Raw genomic sequence first — 17,492 nt, 5'->3', positions numbered from 1 at the left:
TTTTAGTCTTGAACAATGTTGTGATCATATTTAACAATTTTGTTATTGATGATTAACCTAAGTCCAAAATTAATCTTGTACATTTGTATGAAAAAAATCATTTGGTCCTACATATTAATTGAGTTGGCTTCTGGTCTAAAACAATATATTTTGACCCACGTTTAACTCATAGTAAGATGAAAACATTGTTGACTATCATTTTTTGACAAAAACTCCTAAAACACATTATCTATGATGAGCAGCCAACACACTTTAACATTTACAATCAAAAGTTTTTTTGCATAAATATTTGGAACCAAATTTGGACGTTAGAAAACACCACTCTTTCAAATCCATAAACCTACTTAGTAATGCTCAACAAAATTTCATTTTCCAAATCAACAAGTGATCTAAAAGATAATAAACATATGTTTTTCTAGATAATAAAACCCAATATACAAATCGTTTGCCAAAAACACAATGTGATCTAGGAATCAAATAGCTAATTTACAATAATATCCGGAAATAAGACTTTATAAAGTGTCGAGGCATTAAAAGAATAATTCCAGTTAGTGTGTGGAAACCGAAGCCACCATAACATGAAAACCAACTTCCTCTATATTTTTGTTAGTGTTTCTCTTTTCTATGCAAATGTTAGCCTATACTGCCATAACCCCAAAACCAAATCTTAACCTGTAAAAACAACAAACGACGAAGATTAACCAACAACAATCATCAATACCTGGGACGAAAGCAGGTTCTGTAAGTAAAATTACCGTCATCAGCGTTTCTCTGTCTATGGATTTTCTTCGTAAAGAATTCAGCAATGGGCTTCTCAGGGACGGGAATTAGTTTTCCGATAGCAGCAAGAGGCCAGCTGGTGATTTCCCGCAAACAAACCATATAAATATGACCGATTCTACACTATCGACTGACAGAAAAGAGAGAATCTGATAACTACGAACCTGATAATACCGAGAGCAATTGACACAAGCCACAGTTTCCAGCTCAGCCGAACAGTGGTGGCAAACTTCCCCAGGAAAAAGATTATGATAACCTAGAAACGAAATGAGGAAATATAAGGAGTTGTAAATGAATAAACTAGACAATACACTTTAGTCATGGTGTAGTTCAAATGAGTACCTGAAGCACTACTTCAAGGCCGATTATTCCCATGAACAAACGGTTTTTGGTGACACCTTTAAACACATTCACCTCATCTGGCTTTCGAGCGTTAAATTCATTGAATACCTATTGAGAAATATGTAAAGAGATCACAGGCAAACACCAAAAAAGCTATGCATCCTCACATCACTCATGCAGCATGATCAAGAGATATATAATCATTAATGTAACTCTTACCTGACAGAAGACAAATGCATTGAATATAAGTGTATTATTCACTCGGAAAGCGTGATCTTTGTCATCGTTCTGCAGATTCAGGATATCCCTTCCCCGGAAATTGAGGATTAAGAGCACAGTGACTTGATATAAAGCCTACAATTAGTGGGAATTAAAATGAGACTATTCAGTCTCAGCTGTTAAAAGCAATTTCACAAGGTTATCATAATACAAGACATACCTGTATTAACAAATTCCTCCACATGATATTCGTTATAAGGGGTTCCCTAGAATACCAACAATTTCATTGTCAAAATATAATCAACCAGTAATAGGAGCAGAAATTGATATCAAAGAAATAATGAGCCAAATCATTTAACATAAGGAGAAGCATAGTAACAATTATGGAAAACGAGAGCATCAAATCTGTGAATGACTTGCAGAAATCTGACCTTCTACCAACAGGTGCTCTACGCATGAGATGATCAGTAGGAGGCTCAGTGGCTAGCGCAAGTGCTCCTAATGTGTCCATGATAAGGTTCACCCAGAGAAGCTGAATACCCGAAAAAAGGAACCAATGTTTATACAAGAATTATAGCAACTGGAGCATATCCCACACAGGAAAGAGAGAATACACACCTGCACAGCATTCAGTGGAACATTGCCAGCAGAAACTGCAGCAACAACATTGATAATCAAAGCAGCAACATTAACCGTAAGTTGAAACTGTATGAATTTCTGAATGTTGGCGTAAACAGATCTTCCCCATCGGACAACCTACAGTGAGAAAAGAGTAAGCTCTGCAGTATAAGTACAAAGTTTCATGAACCGTGGCTATTTAGACTGTCAGAGGAAACTTTCTACAGGCTCATTCGATTTTTCATGATTTATATTCATATTATGTTAAGAAAAATTCTAGAAAATGCTGATTTGAAATGAATCATAAACGATTTCAACTAAATTTGAAGACAATCAAAACTTCAAAACATAAGACACTGGCACCACTAAAAAACATCTGAGATTCAGAATTACAGCCAAAATTTCATGGAAAACTGAAAATCACATGGGCAAAGACCATAACCACATTAATTAGAAGGTGAGCTCTCCAATAGAAGTACAAAAATTCATACACGTCTCCACAGAGTTACCAGTTCATGAGACCAGCAAGGGGAAACTATTAAATAACAAAAATTAGATGACTAACCTTCACAACAGAAGAAAAATTGTCATCAAGTATAATGATATCTGAACTCTCTTTTGCAACTTCTGTGCCTTGGATACCCATTGCAAGACCAATATCAGCCTACACCATTATCAAATTGCAAATTTAATCATATTAGCTGTAGAAGCTCAATGACTGTAACACCACATCCCCAACTGTTTACTTTTAGGAAAGTGGAAAAAAGCAAGTTCAGTTCAGATAACATTACTCTATTCCACAATCTTTATTACTTATTGCGCCGCCAACTAATTCACAATTGATACAATTCTAGAGATAGAAAAACCTACTTATTGAATCATAAGAGATTTTGGTATCTCGGAGAATATGGATTAAAACATGCAGGCGCAATACATGATAAAGCCACATATACTAAACAAGTGAAGTACCAGACCTCATGTAGTGCAGGAGCATCGTTCGTACCATCTCCAGTAACAGCAACTACATGTCCCCTCATTCTTAATGCTTGAACAAGCAGGAGTTTGTCATTTGGTGACGACCTTCCCATCACCTATGTGCAAAATGGTATCGCAAAATCATTATCACCCATCAACAACTAGCTGAGTTACACACTAACTAAGAGATCAAGAGTCTGTCTATCATCATTCCATACCGAAATCTTATCAGCAATATCTAATCTCTGTGATTCCGTAAGGGTGCGGAATGTCTTTCCTTCAATAATGTTAGGTTCAGTTGCATCTGTACCAGAGCTTAATATACCACACTCTAAGGCAATTGCTTTAGCTGTTTGAAGATTGTCACCAGTGACCATGCGCACCTAGAAAATCAATAGACCAAGAAACAAAAATTACTTCATGATTAAGAAAAACAAAAATGTCTGATCCCGAATAAAGAAAAAAAGAGTATATACACCCATTGCCTTGGAACCTACTTTTCAAAGTCTAAAATACATATTCAAATTTCATAATGTTTTTCATTAATCAGTCAAGAACATCATCAGAGGTGTTAACAGAAACAAATTGAGATTTTCAGACTTGGGAGGATGATTGGGTGGGTATAATTTTTTAAGAATGATATACTATTTGAAATTTTGAACAATACAAAGTGTTGAGAATCAAGATTTGATTCTTTCACATAATTGTAAAATCACAGTATCTTAAATTAATACTTGTGAAATAATTGCTTAGGTTGGAAGTGAAGGAATTTTATTTGTGGATTCAGGAATATCATTTAGTACTTCACATAATTTTTTTACTAGAATTTTCCTACATCTTTCACAAACATTACCAATTTAGATTAACATAGCATAGACCAGAAAACCCATATCTCCTAGTGGGCCACAGAGGAAGTGAGGTAATAAATGCACATACCTTAACACCTGCATTAGTGCACAACTGGACAGCATCTTTTACACCTGGTCGGCAAGGATCCTATATCAAAAGTATTTTTACGCTCATTACCAATCATCACTCATTTGGGATCCACAATACATGAAACTGAGAAATCTGGCATATGTGATCCTAATAATTGTCAGGACACTCAACATTGATGTCAACCAGAATAAATTGTTGTAAAGAAGCATATGATTTAAATATAGAAAGATAGCACATTTTTTCTAGACTGCTAATTGCAAAAAATTGAGACAATGTTTATGACTGATAGAAAGCTTTTCATTAGCGATGCAAATTGTCATATAATTTCCAAAAATACAAAAAAAAGTGGAAGACAGATTAATTTCATAAAAAAAAATACAAATATAACTTACAGAGAAACTTGTGAAAAATTAACATGCAGCAATTAAGAAAGAAGTAGAAACAAGCACCTTGATACCGACAATGGCCAGCAAAATAAGGTCCGACTCAGGTAATTGCCAATTTTCAAGTTCTGCGGCAGCGGATGGAACACTCTTTACATCATATGGCCTGTAGGCAATGGCCACACAACGCAAGCTCTCTACAGCCATATCTTCAATCGCTTTCTTATAAGATGATAACTACAGTTAAACAAAAATGTCATTTCACAGGCAAAACCAAACTTAGAACTATCCTAATATTTAAAAATATGCCTAGTATTGAATTCTACTCTTAAAAAAATCACAAATTCATCATAAACAGCATAAAATTAATAATTTAGCAGTACCAGAAAGAGAAGCTAGAAAAATTATTTCCCATACACACCTTATCTTCGTCAAGCGGCACCACATGGTCATCCGTATCTATGTAACTTGTGCAGCACGCAAGTACTATTTCTGCAGCCCCTTTCCAGTGCACATGAACTTCAGAATCAGACTGCCAAGGCACCGATATTAATTCACAAAAAAGAAACCTGAAGAAAGTCCATCCAGAATTCTTTGCAAGAAGGCAAGAGGGTAATACAACCTAAAATACATCACCAAAGAAAAATTTTGAATTACCACTTTAAGTGCGACACCACCTCGCTTCTTCTCTGAGTTAAATGGAAAGGCATGAATAATAACTGACTCTGAACGAACAGAAAGAAAATCCATTCCAAGCTGCAGTAAAACAAGAGATATTAAATTGGCATACAGAACAAAACACTGCTATAAAGCCAAAAAAAAAGTTTTAGTTGCACTACATTTACTCCCCACTGCAGAATTGCCTTTTCAGTTGGTGATCCTGAAAGTTCCGGAGCTCCACCACCCTAACAAAAACCAGCTAAATCAGATTCCCCTAATATATCAATGAGAAGATAAAGGATAAAAAAGTAGAACTATCACAACATATACTTATAAGAGCCTATAAAGATGTAAGCAACTTTATCAAATGCTTATTTACTTTGTACTCCAGCTTCAAGTTTTCTAGAATAGTTCATCAATCAGAAGACTGATCTTAGATTGTCCACCCAAAATTCAATTAAAAAGTAATAAAAATGAAATATACCATGAAACGCAGTAATTTCATATGTTGAGGCTTTATATGCATGACAAACACATATTTTGATAACAACAGTTTACACTTTAATAACACTGGAATTCATGAATTCTGAACCAAAAATTGATACGTAGAAAACCTACGAAATAAATGGTCAGAAAGTGAAAAAACAGATTTCTTTTGTGTCATCAGAATCAAACATGCAATTCTATGATGAGTTTCAACGTAAATAAATAGAAGCAATCAGAAGAACACCCCCTAAAACATACTTCAGGCACAAATACGCTTCCAGTTGTGTTTTGTGCAATGCCCTCAATCAGTAGAGAGAGAACTCTAGAAGGGAGAAGTGATTTATTGTCAGGTGGATCAATTTTCTTTCCACATGCAGATACCTCCCCCACAGTCATCTGTAAAAGGATGATAAAGGATTATTGGTTGCAAATTGAAATCAAATACCCAAAATTTCTACATTATCTGAATGCCAAAGCAACCAACAAATGCAGAACCAAAAGAAAACTAGAAGCACAAAAAAAGAAAAATGATAAGCACCTCATTCAGAGTGAGGGTTCCAGTTTTATCACTGCAAATAGTAGTTGCAGAGCCCATTGTTTCACAGGCTGAAAGCCTCCTCACCTGCAGTTTAAATTTTAATAAACTAACAGAAGATATTGCAAAATATCTTAGAGAAGTGAACGCTTCTAGCACAAATGCATACCAATGCTTTATCAGCCATCATTTTCCTCATTGAATACGCAAGCCTGAAATGCACTTTCATATTAAAGAAGGCTATTCAAAGAAAACAAATATGTGGTCTTACACCAATTGCAGTGTAAATAGTATCAATAAATTCAAAAGAAGTTTACGTCCAGAAATAGAAGAGATAGAAAGGATATGTCACATTCAGCAAAGTTTACGTTCAAACAAACAAGCACATAATGGGCAGAGATCAATGCAATAATTTTCATAATGACAAGCGCAGGTGCTAATGAAGCGTAACAAATAAGCTTACGTGAGAGTGACAGCTAATGGAAGACCTTCTGGTACTGCAACAACTACAATAGTCACCTGGAGTTTAACTCGATTAATCAGCAATACAAATGAGCAGACAATAAATTTTTATCAAACATTATTGAAATGAATACATACTGCAACAGTGAATATCTTTACAAATCCATCTATTGCATCACCAACTTTTGTCTTCCCAGCTGTAAATTGGACTGTGCCATCAGGATCTTTCGTATGCCCAGTAAAAAATCTGCTCAATAACAAAGTAATATATAATAATGATTTAACTTCCCAAACTAAAAATAAAAAAATCAGATACTGTATTAATAAGCAAATTACCTGGCCACAAGGACAATAAGAACAACAAGTGCTACTCCCAGACCAACCATGCCAATAAAAGTAGCAACCCCATTTAATCGTACCTAAACTCGACATCACGTTAAAATGTCAGAATCAGGCACTTAAGAATCAGAAAAATGTTACCGAGGCTCCATTAAGAAGTAACCTGTAAAGGTGTTTCCTCGCCATTATCTTCTGATATGCTTGCCATAAGTAATCCCCATTCAGTATTTATTCCCACACTAGTTACCTGTGACAGCCCAATCAAAATTCAATTGGCAGTTCATAGTATATCCTCAGGATGGATATGATAGAAGAACAAGTGTCACTTTCATCACAAGCAAACATGTTTCATGTAATAAACACTTGCATGTCAACTAGTCATAGACTAAAGTACAGTCTAAACCTGATGTAAATCACCAACTACACCTAGGGTTGTAAATGAACAGAGCTACTCGTGAGCTATTGGAGGGCTTGGGTCAATCAAAGCTCGCTTGGGATAACTTTATCGAGCCGAGCTCAAGGCTGATTATGCTCAGTTCATTGGGCTTGTAAACATGTTTGAATCCGTTTGTTCAAGAACGTGTTTGCAAGCTAATTAATCGAGCCAGCTCACGAACCTTTAGTCAAACCTTCAATCAAGCTCAGGTAACATGCTGATCAAGAGCACAGTAGGGATATTTTTCAAGCCTTTCACGATCTTGAACTCAAACACCATTTATACGAATATCTAACGAGCTAAGATCAAGCTGAGTTCGGTAATTAGGTGCCGACCCGAGCTCAAACACCTGAATGCTTTAATGAGCTGTGCTCAAGCCAACTAGTATTCAACTCCGCTTGGCTCATTTACAGCCCTAACTACGCCATCACTGTTACCTACTACAAGTTAAGCAACAAAGCATTTCAGTTTATTCATATACATGAAAAATATTATCCTCCTGTGCCTTATACAAAATTCCTAGAAAAACCACATAGCACATTCACTAACTAGATTAATTATACGTTCTTGAGAAATCATAGCCATGGAAATTCTAAAAATTGCTTAAGAGCTAAGAGGATAGGAGAAATTACCAGCATTGTCCCATACCCATCAGCAATCTTGCATCCAGACATAAGAAAGGGTGATCGTACAGGATCTTTGTGGACCTAAGACAGACCATATTGAAGATTAAACGAGAGTATCACACTGACATACACAACATAGAGCAACAGGTTTCTTTAGGCATACAATTTTACTTTCTCCTGTCATACTGGATTCATCAACTGAGAGGGAGTGGCCGGATATTACAAGCCCATCTGCTGGCACCTATATGCATATGGAGGGGATGATTGAATTAAATGCAAACATCAACTCCCATACCACCACCCAAAATATATTAAGAGAGTAAGTCTTCCTCAACACTTGCAACACAAGAAGAATATACTAAACATTAATTTCCACAGCAGAGAGTAAGGTACTCTCGATTACCTGATCACCAATTTTAAGAGGCAAGACATCACCAACAACTATTTCAAATATTGAAATCTTAGTCCTCCGCCCACCCCTTATCACCTGTAGAATATTTCAAAGTGAACATAAGAAAAAGAAATAAAATACGAGGGGCAGTACATGCAGAATATTTTATTCACATTATCCTACCTCCATTTGTATATTTTCCTTCTCTTCATTCAAGTTCTGGAATTGAAGGGATTGTTTGTAATCACTTACAGCTGCAATTTTTAAAAAAAAAAATGCATTTCTTATTACCAGTTGACATGAACACAAGAAAATTTTTATGGAAGACATATGCTGCTGCTACTGCCACTCGAGAGTCATATGAACGTTTACATGTTGTGTCAGGTTATTTGTGCAAAAAATATGCGTGTTTGGATCCAGTACTTGACCTGAGTAATAAACAGGCTGTGCTCAGGTCCATATAAGAACATTTAAATTGTATTGCCTAGTCTCAACCCAAAGCATAAACTGATTGCCACACCTGGTTTGGTTTTTCTGAAAATACCTAAACATTAACTTCTACTCTTGCTGAACTTATGTATGAATTTTGGGCTACTTGATTATCCGTACTTGCATGAAAATTTTTATTTCAGCACCCTTCCAACTAGCCTAAACTTTCCAACGACCCACAGAAAAACCCATGGATGAAAAATTATCTTTTGTTTCTCACTGAAGGCTGGTTTCTCTTCGAAATCATATAATTGGTATTCCATTTTTGAAGATATATCACCAGTTAAGACATTTTTACAGAACCCAACCAGGATCATCTCATAACTAAGTATAAACTATGTGATGTTATAGAGATCAAGTAGGCTGCAAAGAGGTCGCAACTGCAACTAAAACCAGCAGTTAAACCAAATAAATCACATATTAATATTACCTGTAAAAACAATGACTATAATAACTGCCAAGGCAATTACCTGTAAAAACAATGACTATAATAACTGCCAAGGCAATGCTTCCTCCATCATACCAGCCTTCTTTGATACCCTAAAAAAATAAACCAAGCACTGATACATTATTCTATATTCCTATTTCCTCACCAGAGTGACAAAATTCTTCAATAAAGAACCATAGGCATGAGAACACGGCTGTAAACATTTTTTTGAGTTCCAAACCCGGTTGCTTAAACAACTTAATCGATTCAAAGAGCAAACCAAAGAAATGACTGAGATATATCTTACTTGAGAAAATTTATGAATTTACAAATTTCCCAATAAAGAAATACAACAAATTTTGACAAAGCAATCACTAATAAGATCTGGTGAAAATAGATGTTATTCCTTAATTTACTTGCAAGAAAATCCAATACCAACATATACATGATGTCAAGGAACACCTCGATCAACATGAAAGAAAAATTAATATACATAGCTCTAACAAATAGAGAAAGACAGCAAACCGGCTCAACACATGGACAGAAAGTCACAATCAAGAAATGGGCAGCCAAGACAGGGTGCACTATCTTTAGTTATCTCATGATCATTCCCAGGAACTGACATATAAGAGTGCACTGAATCTTACCTCGGTCTTTATACCCAATACCAAGGAAGCAGTTGCAGCAACCATCAAAATTATAAGAGTAGTATCTCGACAGGCATCCCACACAAAGCTCTACAGGAAAAAATAATTATCACAAATAAAACAATTTTCTAACACTTCTTCAACAGAAAAGGTATGATGATTGTCAAAAACAGAACTAGTCAGTGTAGTCACTCACCCAAAAACTCCTTCCCTTCTTTCGAGGATATGTATTCGACCCAAAAGCTTTCTTCCTGTTTATGATGTCAGTCTCATCCCCTGATATACCATTCTCCTGATTGGATTTTACCTTTTCAGCTAATCCTTTAACCTGACCACACAAAGTAATGAATAAGGATGACATGGGAATACAAATAAAAACAATATGTTGACTAAAAAATATGAGAGTAGAAAGATTGCAATGAACTTGCCCCCCCATTTTGCTGCAAAACAGAAAGATCATGCTCCTTGGATATTGCAACTAGCTCTTCTGAGCTGATGCCAAAATCAGAATTTTGAGTAGGACTCAATGGTAAAGTTGAAGTTACTGCACCTAAAATGTCAGACAAAACAACAAATGAGCATAAAACAACACATGGCCAAATAAAAGATATCCACTGTGATAATGGTCAGCAAGATAAATAAATTAAAACAGACCATCAACTTTAAACAGTTTAAATGTCCCTGATAAGCCAATGTCAACAAATTGATGACAGTAGTATGATCATAAAAACTTATAGTTTCCTAGATTAACACGACAACTAGAACAAAGTTAATAAGTAAAAGATGACATTGCAATTTCAACAAGATAATACAATAAGAACTTGTACCAGCTCTAAAATGATATACTACAGTTCCAACAGAAGTTTAAGCAATAAAAGATTTATTCTGTACAACAGAGCAGAAATATAATTACCAGGTAGTCCTCTGCCCGCCTCTTGGAACAAGACAGCAGCCTGGTCAAGTGATCACAGTTTAGCAATCAAATGAATGATCATTAGGTACCTACTTCAAATAAGAAAAATAATTTACCCTAATGACTTGAGCATGTGTTCTAATCTTAGCAATTAACTGCCTTCTCTCTTCTGCTTTCTTCAAGTCCAATGTATAACGAAATCGCCTTGAAGCATTTAGGACAAGTGCGGCTTGCTGAAGCAACCACAGATTAAGAAAAATATTAAAATTGACTGGTAAGAACACACTTTAGTGTTGGACAAACCAATGGTAAAAAAGAAAATCAAGGTTCAACTAAATCCATATAAGTAAGAAAATTATAGAGAGCAACTAAAGAAGTTATAATGCTGTTGTCTACTGATCATTCTCTCCGAATATAACGTCTTCTACAATCAACAAGATATCCCAATGGTATTTGACCACTGTTGTTGTTGTTGTGTTCTTCTTCTTCTTCTTTTCATACGAGGGACATACGTGAATAACAGTATCTACTATCTACAATGGAGGTTACATACCAAGTGATAATGTACCTCCTCTTCTTTGGTGCTTTATATACTGGAATTTTGATTAAATAGTTTACATACATAAATTGTATCTAGTCAAATATGGACTTGTAAAATTGCAATAAATCACCTTAACTAGGCCACGACCATAATTAGGCAAGAAAAAATTTCTAAAACCAAACACAGGTAAATAAGAACAGGAGAGAGAGAGAGAGAGAGAGAGAGAGAGGTACAAAAATATGGATTGTTACACCAGATCATCCAGAGTCGACCACAGTGGCCATAAGAGAAGGAAATGCATGTGAGATTACTATCATTGCTCGCTTAAGGCAGCGGAAATATTGAAAACAATTAACTACCACATGAGTAATAACTGCTTGAGTTTAATGTCAACCTATATACAATACTGATGCAGTACAAAAGGCATTACTTAAATTGGAGGAAAAGAAGACTACACTTGAGAATCTGTCTTATTGAATAAATCACATATTGCTCCATTCTTCCACAGATTCAGGAAAAATGGTGTTTACAATGGTATTATAGATACGCACAATGCTCATTGCAAACCAAAGCATTACACAGTAAACACGATCTCAATTTTAGCAGGTGAACAAGCGCGATAAAAGGTATAAGAAGAATCAAGAATGCTGTGTTCACTTATTAAAAACTTCTTATATCATGAGAGCAAACACGAACTAACTACATTGCTATTCAGTTCTCAACACACATTTCAAAAACCTTCATAGATAGGCATGAAATATACCACCCGCATCGTACCAAATCACTCAATCAAAGAAACTAGGATGACTAGTGAAGATACAAAACCGCCTCCTCCGTTATGACTCATGGACTTCGGAATACAAAACAAATCAACTGAAGCAATGATTACAAGCAAGGAAATGGCAAAGAAACTTAATAACAGAGCGATCGCCAACAAATGAAATAGTACTAACAAAAAAACATAAAATAAGATCAGAAATGAACCAATGCAGCCGACTCACCCTCCATCTCCGCAGCCGGTGCACCGGAGCACTCTTCGTCCGAAAAATGTCGAACGGTCCATCGCCGTCGTCTTCATCCTCGGGATAATCGCGCCGGCTACTCCCCGCTTCGAGGTCGAACCCGTCCTTCTTGTACCTGATTTCTTCAGTCATGCTCAATTCTCTCGATTCCGTTCCTTAGTCGCAGGAGAGATGACGCCTCTGCCGGAGAACTGAGATTCAGCCAATGTCGCCAAAAACAAACTGCAAGAGACAAATTCCTGCAACTGATCACAAAAAGTAAGTGTTTAGTCACGCGGATAGTAGCGATTCGTGCGCGAAGTGAGTAGGAAACGGAGGAACTACCGCCGTGGATGCCGGAAAATTCGAAAGCGACCGTAGCCGGAAAATGAGAGTGGTGAAGTCACACGGATAGCGTGTGGAAAGGAGAATTAAGAAATTGCCTCGAAATTTCTCAAAATTGCCAACTTCCCACGCTCCCACGTCGCTCTGTCGAATTTCTTTCTTTTATACTAGTAATATATTTTTAAATTCTTTCTTATTTAAGATTGATTAAAGTTATTATATATATAAAATATTCATGATTACATTTAAATATATATAATAATAAAAAACTCGATTATTTATATTTCATCTTTTATTTTATTCTTTATTTACCTAGTTATTGTAAATTATTTACATAATTAAAATAATGAAAAATCAAAGAGTAATAAATGCTGGTGTGATAGCTCGTTACACTATCATTCCGAGACTTTTATGTAGATGTGTTGCGGGAGCTTTTGTATTTTAGATCTTGTGATCGTACGAAAATTCGGTGGATAGGTAGATTTTCATTGCGAATCAAATATTCGAGTAGGAAAATATTGAAAATTTAAAGCTCATGTGATAAGGATTTATTCCTATTAAATCTGGAATAACTTTAATTTGCTTTCTTGGTGGAAAAGGAAATATTCTTTTTATTGATAATTACAAGTGATATGGTGTAAATGTTGTTTTGATCCTAAAAGCGTCGGCGTTAAATCATGGAATATATTTTGCAACGTTTAAATGACCAAATAAATAAATCAATCAAAATAAATCCTTGAAAATTCACTACAAGTTTCATGAATAATAGCCAATAAGATTGAAGAGTGTTATAAAATTTGGATTTAGAACAAATATAATTCATCTATTCGATGATAAATTATTTATATTTATGAAATTATTTGAGTATTAGGTCATTTAAATATGAAATAAATTCTTTCGAATTAAATCTAAGTAAATTTAAATGATATTCTTTCAGAATTTTCTATATATATGTATAAATTTTAAATTAATGAAATATAACTCATATCGTATTAATTTTATAAATAAATATTATTTAAAATTCATGTGATATAAAAATAATCCATGCTTATAATTAAATAAATAATCATAGAATAATACTATTTCTTTACAATTGAAGACCACATCTTATTATAATCTCAATCTCAAATAATACATCATTGTTGTGTTCAGGGGCAAAATAAATAAGAACGTGATATGTTTCATTTTTCAGATACATATGATGATATTTTTCATTTTTCAAGATCTAAAAAACGCAAACCTCACTTTCTATAGAATAAATTTTAAGTTCACTTTAAATAAAAACTCGTGTGTAAATATATAATCTAGTGAAATTCAATTTTATATTATTGTAGTTCTAAAATATTTGTTTAATGTTTTATGGTCTTAGTCTCTTATATGTCTAAGTTCATCTGATTTTCACCTACTCCACCTCACCAAATCTTCTTTCAAATCATTTCCAAATAAATGAATGCTGCTAATAATTTTGTTCAATTTGAAAATAATTTTGAATTACAAATGTACATTTAATATGAAAATGAGTAGGCGTCCAGTTGTAATTTGGAAAAAAATCCATAAACACTTAAATGTTGTTTGCTTCTTTTTTATTATTAGGAATTTGAATTGAATGTAGATGGTTTATTAGGAGTATACTAATGCTATATTCCTTTGCAAACTGATTTTAACCCCTTTTACCAGGAAAAACGTGAAGTTTGAAAATTGAGTAACCCTAACTTTTAAACAAGGATGATTATAGTCAACATAATTTATCAGACTTTCAAACTAGTCTATGGGGAAATGATATGCTACATAATTTACGTGAGTATTTTTTAATCATATTTCATGCTTGTTTAATGTTATTTGTTTTGTTTATATATTAAATGAAATGTAAGTGGAATGGATTAGTGGAAGGTGTGACCTTATTACCATTTATAGTAAAAGTAAATCGGGACTCCTATTCGCGTACGGATTAAAATGGAAAAACGGGACTCCTATTCGCGGACGGACTAAAATGGAAAAACGGGACTCTTATTCGCGGACTGAGGGAGTAATACATTAAAAATTATTATTGATATTTTTAATTCTACAAAATTTATAAAAATCAAAGCTTGATTTATTCATTCTTTTATAATTTTAAATAAATAAATAAAATAACAAATCAAACTCTTATTTTTATGAATTTTGTAAATTAAAATGTTAATAACATGTTTAAATGTTATAGAATTAAACTAGCTAAGAGCACTCCCAATGGAGGTGGCGAATTCTCGGCGATAAATCGCCGATTATCGCCGAATTATCGCCGGCCATTGTGGCGAAGTCGGCGATAATTCGGCGATAATGTTACCGTTGCTTCGCCGAGTGGCGATTTATCGCCGGATTATCGCCGAGCGATCGCCGGCCACTGTGGGCGACGCTCGGCGATAATCGGCGATTTTTAAAATTTTTTTTTTTTTTTTTGGCCGAACGGCTATTTTATCCCACCCCTATAAATATTTCATCCTCTTCCTCCATTCATCACCCACAAACTTCATTCACACAAATTTTCAATCTTTTTTCTCTCCATCTTTATTAAATGAGTTCTGATTCATCGTCTCGTGCTCAGTCCGACGAGGAAATATCACATTCTTCTTCCGAAGAAGAGGTACCTCCCGCTCCCACCGGATGGGATGTAGCGGGTTTCGCCAACAACCCAATCAACAACTATATCTCCCGCTGCATACAAAGCGAGATCGCTCGAATGCAGCAGCCACCCCCCCAACGGCCAATCCGCCGGCGGCGCCGATACATCCCTCGCAACCACACTGGTGCGCACGATCGGCTGTTCGCCGATTATTTCGCGGAGGAACCACGTTATCCGGCAGATGTATTTCGTCGCCGGTTCAGAATGCGCCGCTCCCTCTTCCTGCGCATTGTTAATGCGTTGTCCGCGCGTTACCCCGAGTTCCGGCTCCAGCGAGACGCAGCAGGGAAGCCCGGACTATCGCCCCTACAGAAATGCACTGTTGCCATCCGGCAGTTGGCATATGGAGGGTCCGCCGACATGTTCGATGAGTATCTGCAATGCGGCGAGACGACTGGCAACGAGTGCCTGAAGAATTTCTGTCAGGGCGTGCGAGAGATATTTGGGGAGCACTACCTTCGCTCGCCGGACGCAGCTGACTGCCAGTTCCTACTGGATTGGCACTGGAGGACCCACGGCTTTCCGGGGATGCTCGGCAGCATCGACTGTATGCACTGGCAGTGGAAGAACTGCCCAACCGCGTGGCGAGGCCAGTTTACTACCGGCTACAAAGGTACGCATCCCACCATCATTCTTGAAGCCGTTGCCGACCAACGGCTTTGGATTTGGCATGCTTATTTTGGTATAGCCGGGTCGAACAACGACCTAAATGTTCTCAATTCCTCGCCCCTTTTCAACGAGCGGATCAACGGATTAGGCCCCTCCATCGAATTCACGGCCAATGGCAATGTGCATAACATGGGGTACTACCTGGCTGACGGCATCTATCCGCAATGGCCCGTGTTTCTGAAGACGATCAGATGCCCACTCGGAGATAGAAGAAGGTATTTTGCCCGAGCGCAAGAGTCTGCGCGCAAGGATGTGGAGAGGGCATTTGGGGTGCTCCAATCGCGATTTGCACTGGTAAAGGGTCCGACGCGCTTTTTCTACCAGGGGGATATTGCCGATATCATGTATGCGTGCATCATCATGCATAACATGATCATCGAAGATGAACACGAAGGCGTCCTCGACGTCACCAACGACCCAAGTGTTGCATCATCGAGTCACGGTGTCTCAACCGAGTCCGCCCGCCAGGGTGTACCGCACAACGAACATGAACGGTTCCAGGCGTTCATGGACATACACCAGAAGGAGGCCCATCAAGCACTACAACACGATATCATCGAAGAATTGTGGGCAAATAGAAACCGCGCCCACCGCCCTTGAATTTTTTTTTCTTTGAATTTTTTTTTTGATTTTTTATTTCCATTCGTGTACTTTTTTTTTTTTTAATTTTCTTCGTTGTAATGTGTACCCGTGTTTAATACAACGAACTTTATTACTATTTATTTGATTTATCTTTATAAATTAAATAAGCTAGCTTTATTATATATAAAAATAAAACAATTAAATTAGTGATGATGTAAAAATGAAATGTTGAGTTAGGGAGAAATAAGGGAGAAATAAGGGAGAAACCATTGTAGGGGTTGGCTAAAAACTGGGGATAAAATGTGATGCTGATGTGGCGCTGATGTGGCAGGAGTTAGGGAGAAATAAGGGAGAAATAAGGGAACTCCATTGGGAGTGCTCTAAATACATATACGCACTCATTTTGAAAAATTAAAAATAAATGGTTAGAACGGAGAAAAAATAAAGTAAGAGAGATAATAAAATAGAAAAGAGTATTTATATTATTATATTTCCAAAATGAGTGAAGAAAATAAAATGCCTCCATTAAGGCGTAACAATGGGAGTACTTTTTATAATCTAAGAGTTCTTTTAAAACATTTTTATATCCCAACGAACATAAAATTGAAAACTCACCGGAGCTAGCTATAGAGTATCCCCTCACTTTTATTCTCAATCTATTCAATGTTTAGAGCATCCACAATGGATGCCCGATCGCGCGCCCGATCGGCCGAGATCGGGCTCGGGCGCGGTCGGGCATCCATTGTAGCCCTCGGTCGCGCCCGATCCCGAGCCCGATCGATCGGGCGCGAGATCGGGCGCCCATTGCAGAGGCGCGCCCGATCACGCCCGAGCCCGAGCACGCGTTTTTTATTTTATTTTATTTTTTTTCTTTTTCAATTCTATAAATATACCTTCATTTCACTCATTTTTCACACAACTCTCACACATCTCTCTCAACTCTCTCTCCATAGCAATATCTCTTTCACTTACTTTTCCAAAATGTTTCCCGGGGAAGATATTGGTCACTCACTTTCAACTCACTCATT

At 36.4% G+C, this 17,492-nt stretch overlaps 1 protein-coding gene across 3 annotated transcripts; it reads right to left on the bottom strand.

The window, feature by feature from the left end:
- Nucleotides 1-390: 390 nt before the first annotated feature.
- On the bottom strand, nt 391-12,701 carry LOC125214099 (calcium-transporting ATPase 10, plasma membrane-type-like). 3 transcript variants are annotated; one of them, XM_089067517.1, is made up of 35 exons: nt 12,555-12,701; nt 12,210-12,475; nt 10,784-10,900; nt 10,668-10,707; nt 10,183-10,304; nt 9,951-10,082; nt 9,755-9,844; nt 9,151-9,220; nt 8,375-8,445; nt 8,204-8,287; nt 7,964-8,041; nt 7,807-7,881; nt 6,902-6,985; nt 6,736-6,818; nt 6,538-6,646; nt 6,401-6,456; nt 6,107-6,149; nt 5,941-6,024; nt 5,661-5,798; nt 5,096-5,161; nt 4,914-5,012; nt 4,678-4,788; nt 4,323-4,493; nt 3,871-3,930; nt 3,153-3,317; nt 2,934-3,050; nt 2,525-2,623; nt 1,960-2,097; nt 1,773-1,873; nt 1,562-1,607; nt 1,342-1,476; nt 1,123-1,230; nt 945-1,036; nt 756-856; nt 391-672 (listed from the first exon to the last, which is right to left on the bottom strand). In XM_089067517.1, the coding sequence occupies exons 2-35, from the start codon at nt 12,360-12,362 to the stop codon at nt 668-670; spliced, it is 3,243 nt and encodes a 1,080-aa protein (XP_088923643.1). In that variant the 5' UTR covers nt 12,363-12,475; nt 12,555-12,701; the 3' UTR covers nt 391-667. The 3 variants fall into 3 exon arrangements, with proteins under 3 accessions (XP_088923643.1, XP_088923644.1, XP_088923645.1); XM_089067518.1 differs by having other exon boundaries at nt 12,210-12,469; nt 12,555-12,687; XM_089067519.1 differs by lacking the exons at nt 391-672; nt 756-856; nt 945-1,036 and having other exon boundaries at nt 1,175-1,303; nt 1,336-1,476.
- Between the last annotated feature and the right edge of the window lie 4,791 nt (nt 12,702-17,492).

The sequence above is a fragment of the Salvia hispanica genome, chromosome 3 (genome assembly GCF_029641045.1).
Source record: "Salvia hispanica isolate PSC_SH4W2 chromosome 3, Shi_PSC_v1, whole genome shotgun sequence".
Classification (NCBI taxonomy): Eukaryota; Viridiplantae; Streptophyta; class Magnoliopsida; order Lamiales; family Lamiaceae; genus Salvia; species Salvia hispanica.
Note: the sequence above shows the minus strand (reverse complement) of the source record. Positions and strands in the feature narration are given on the sequence as shown.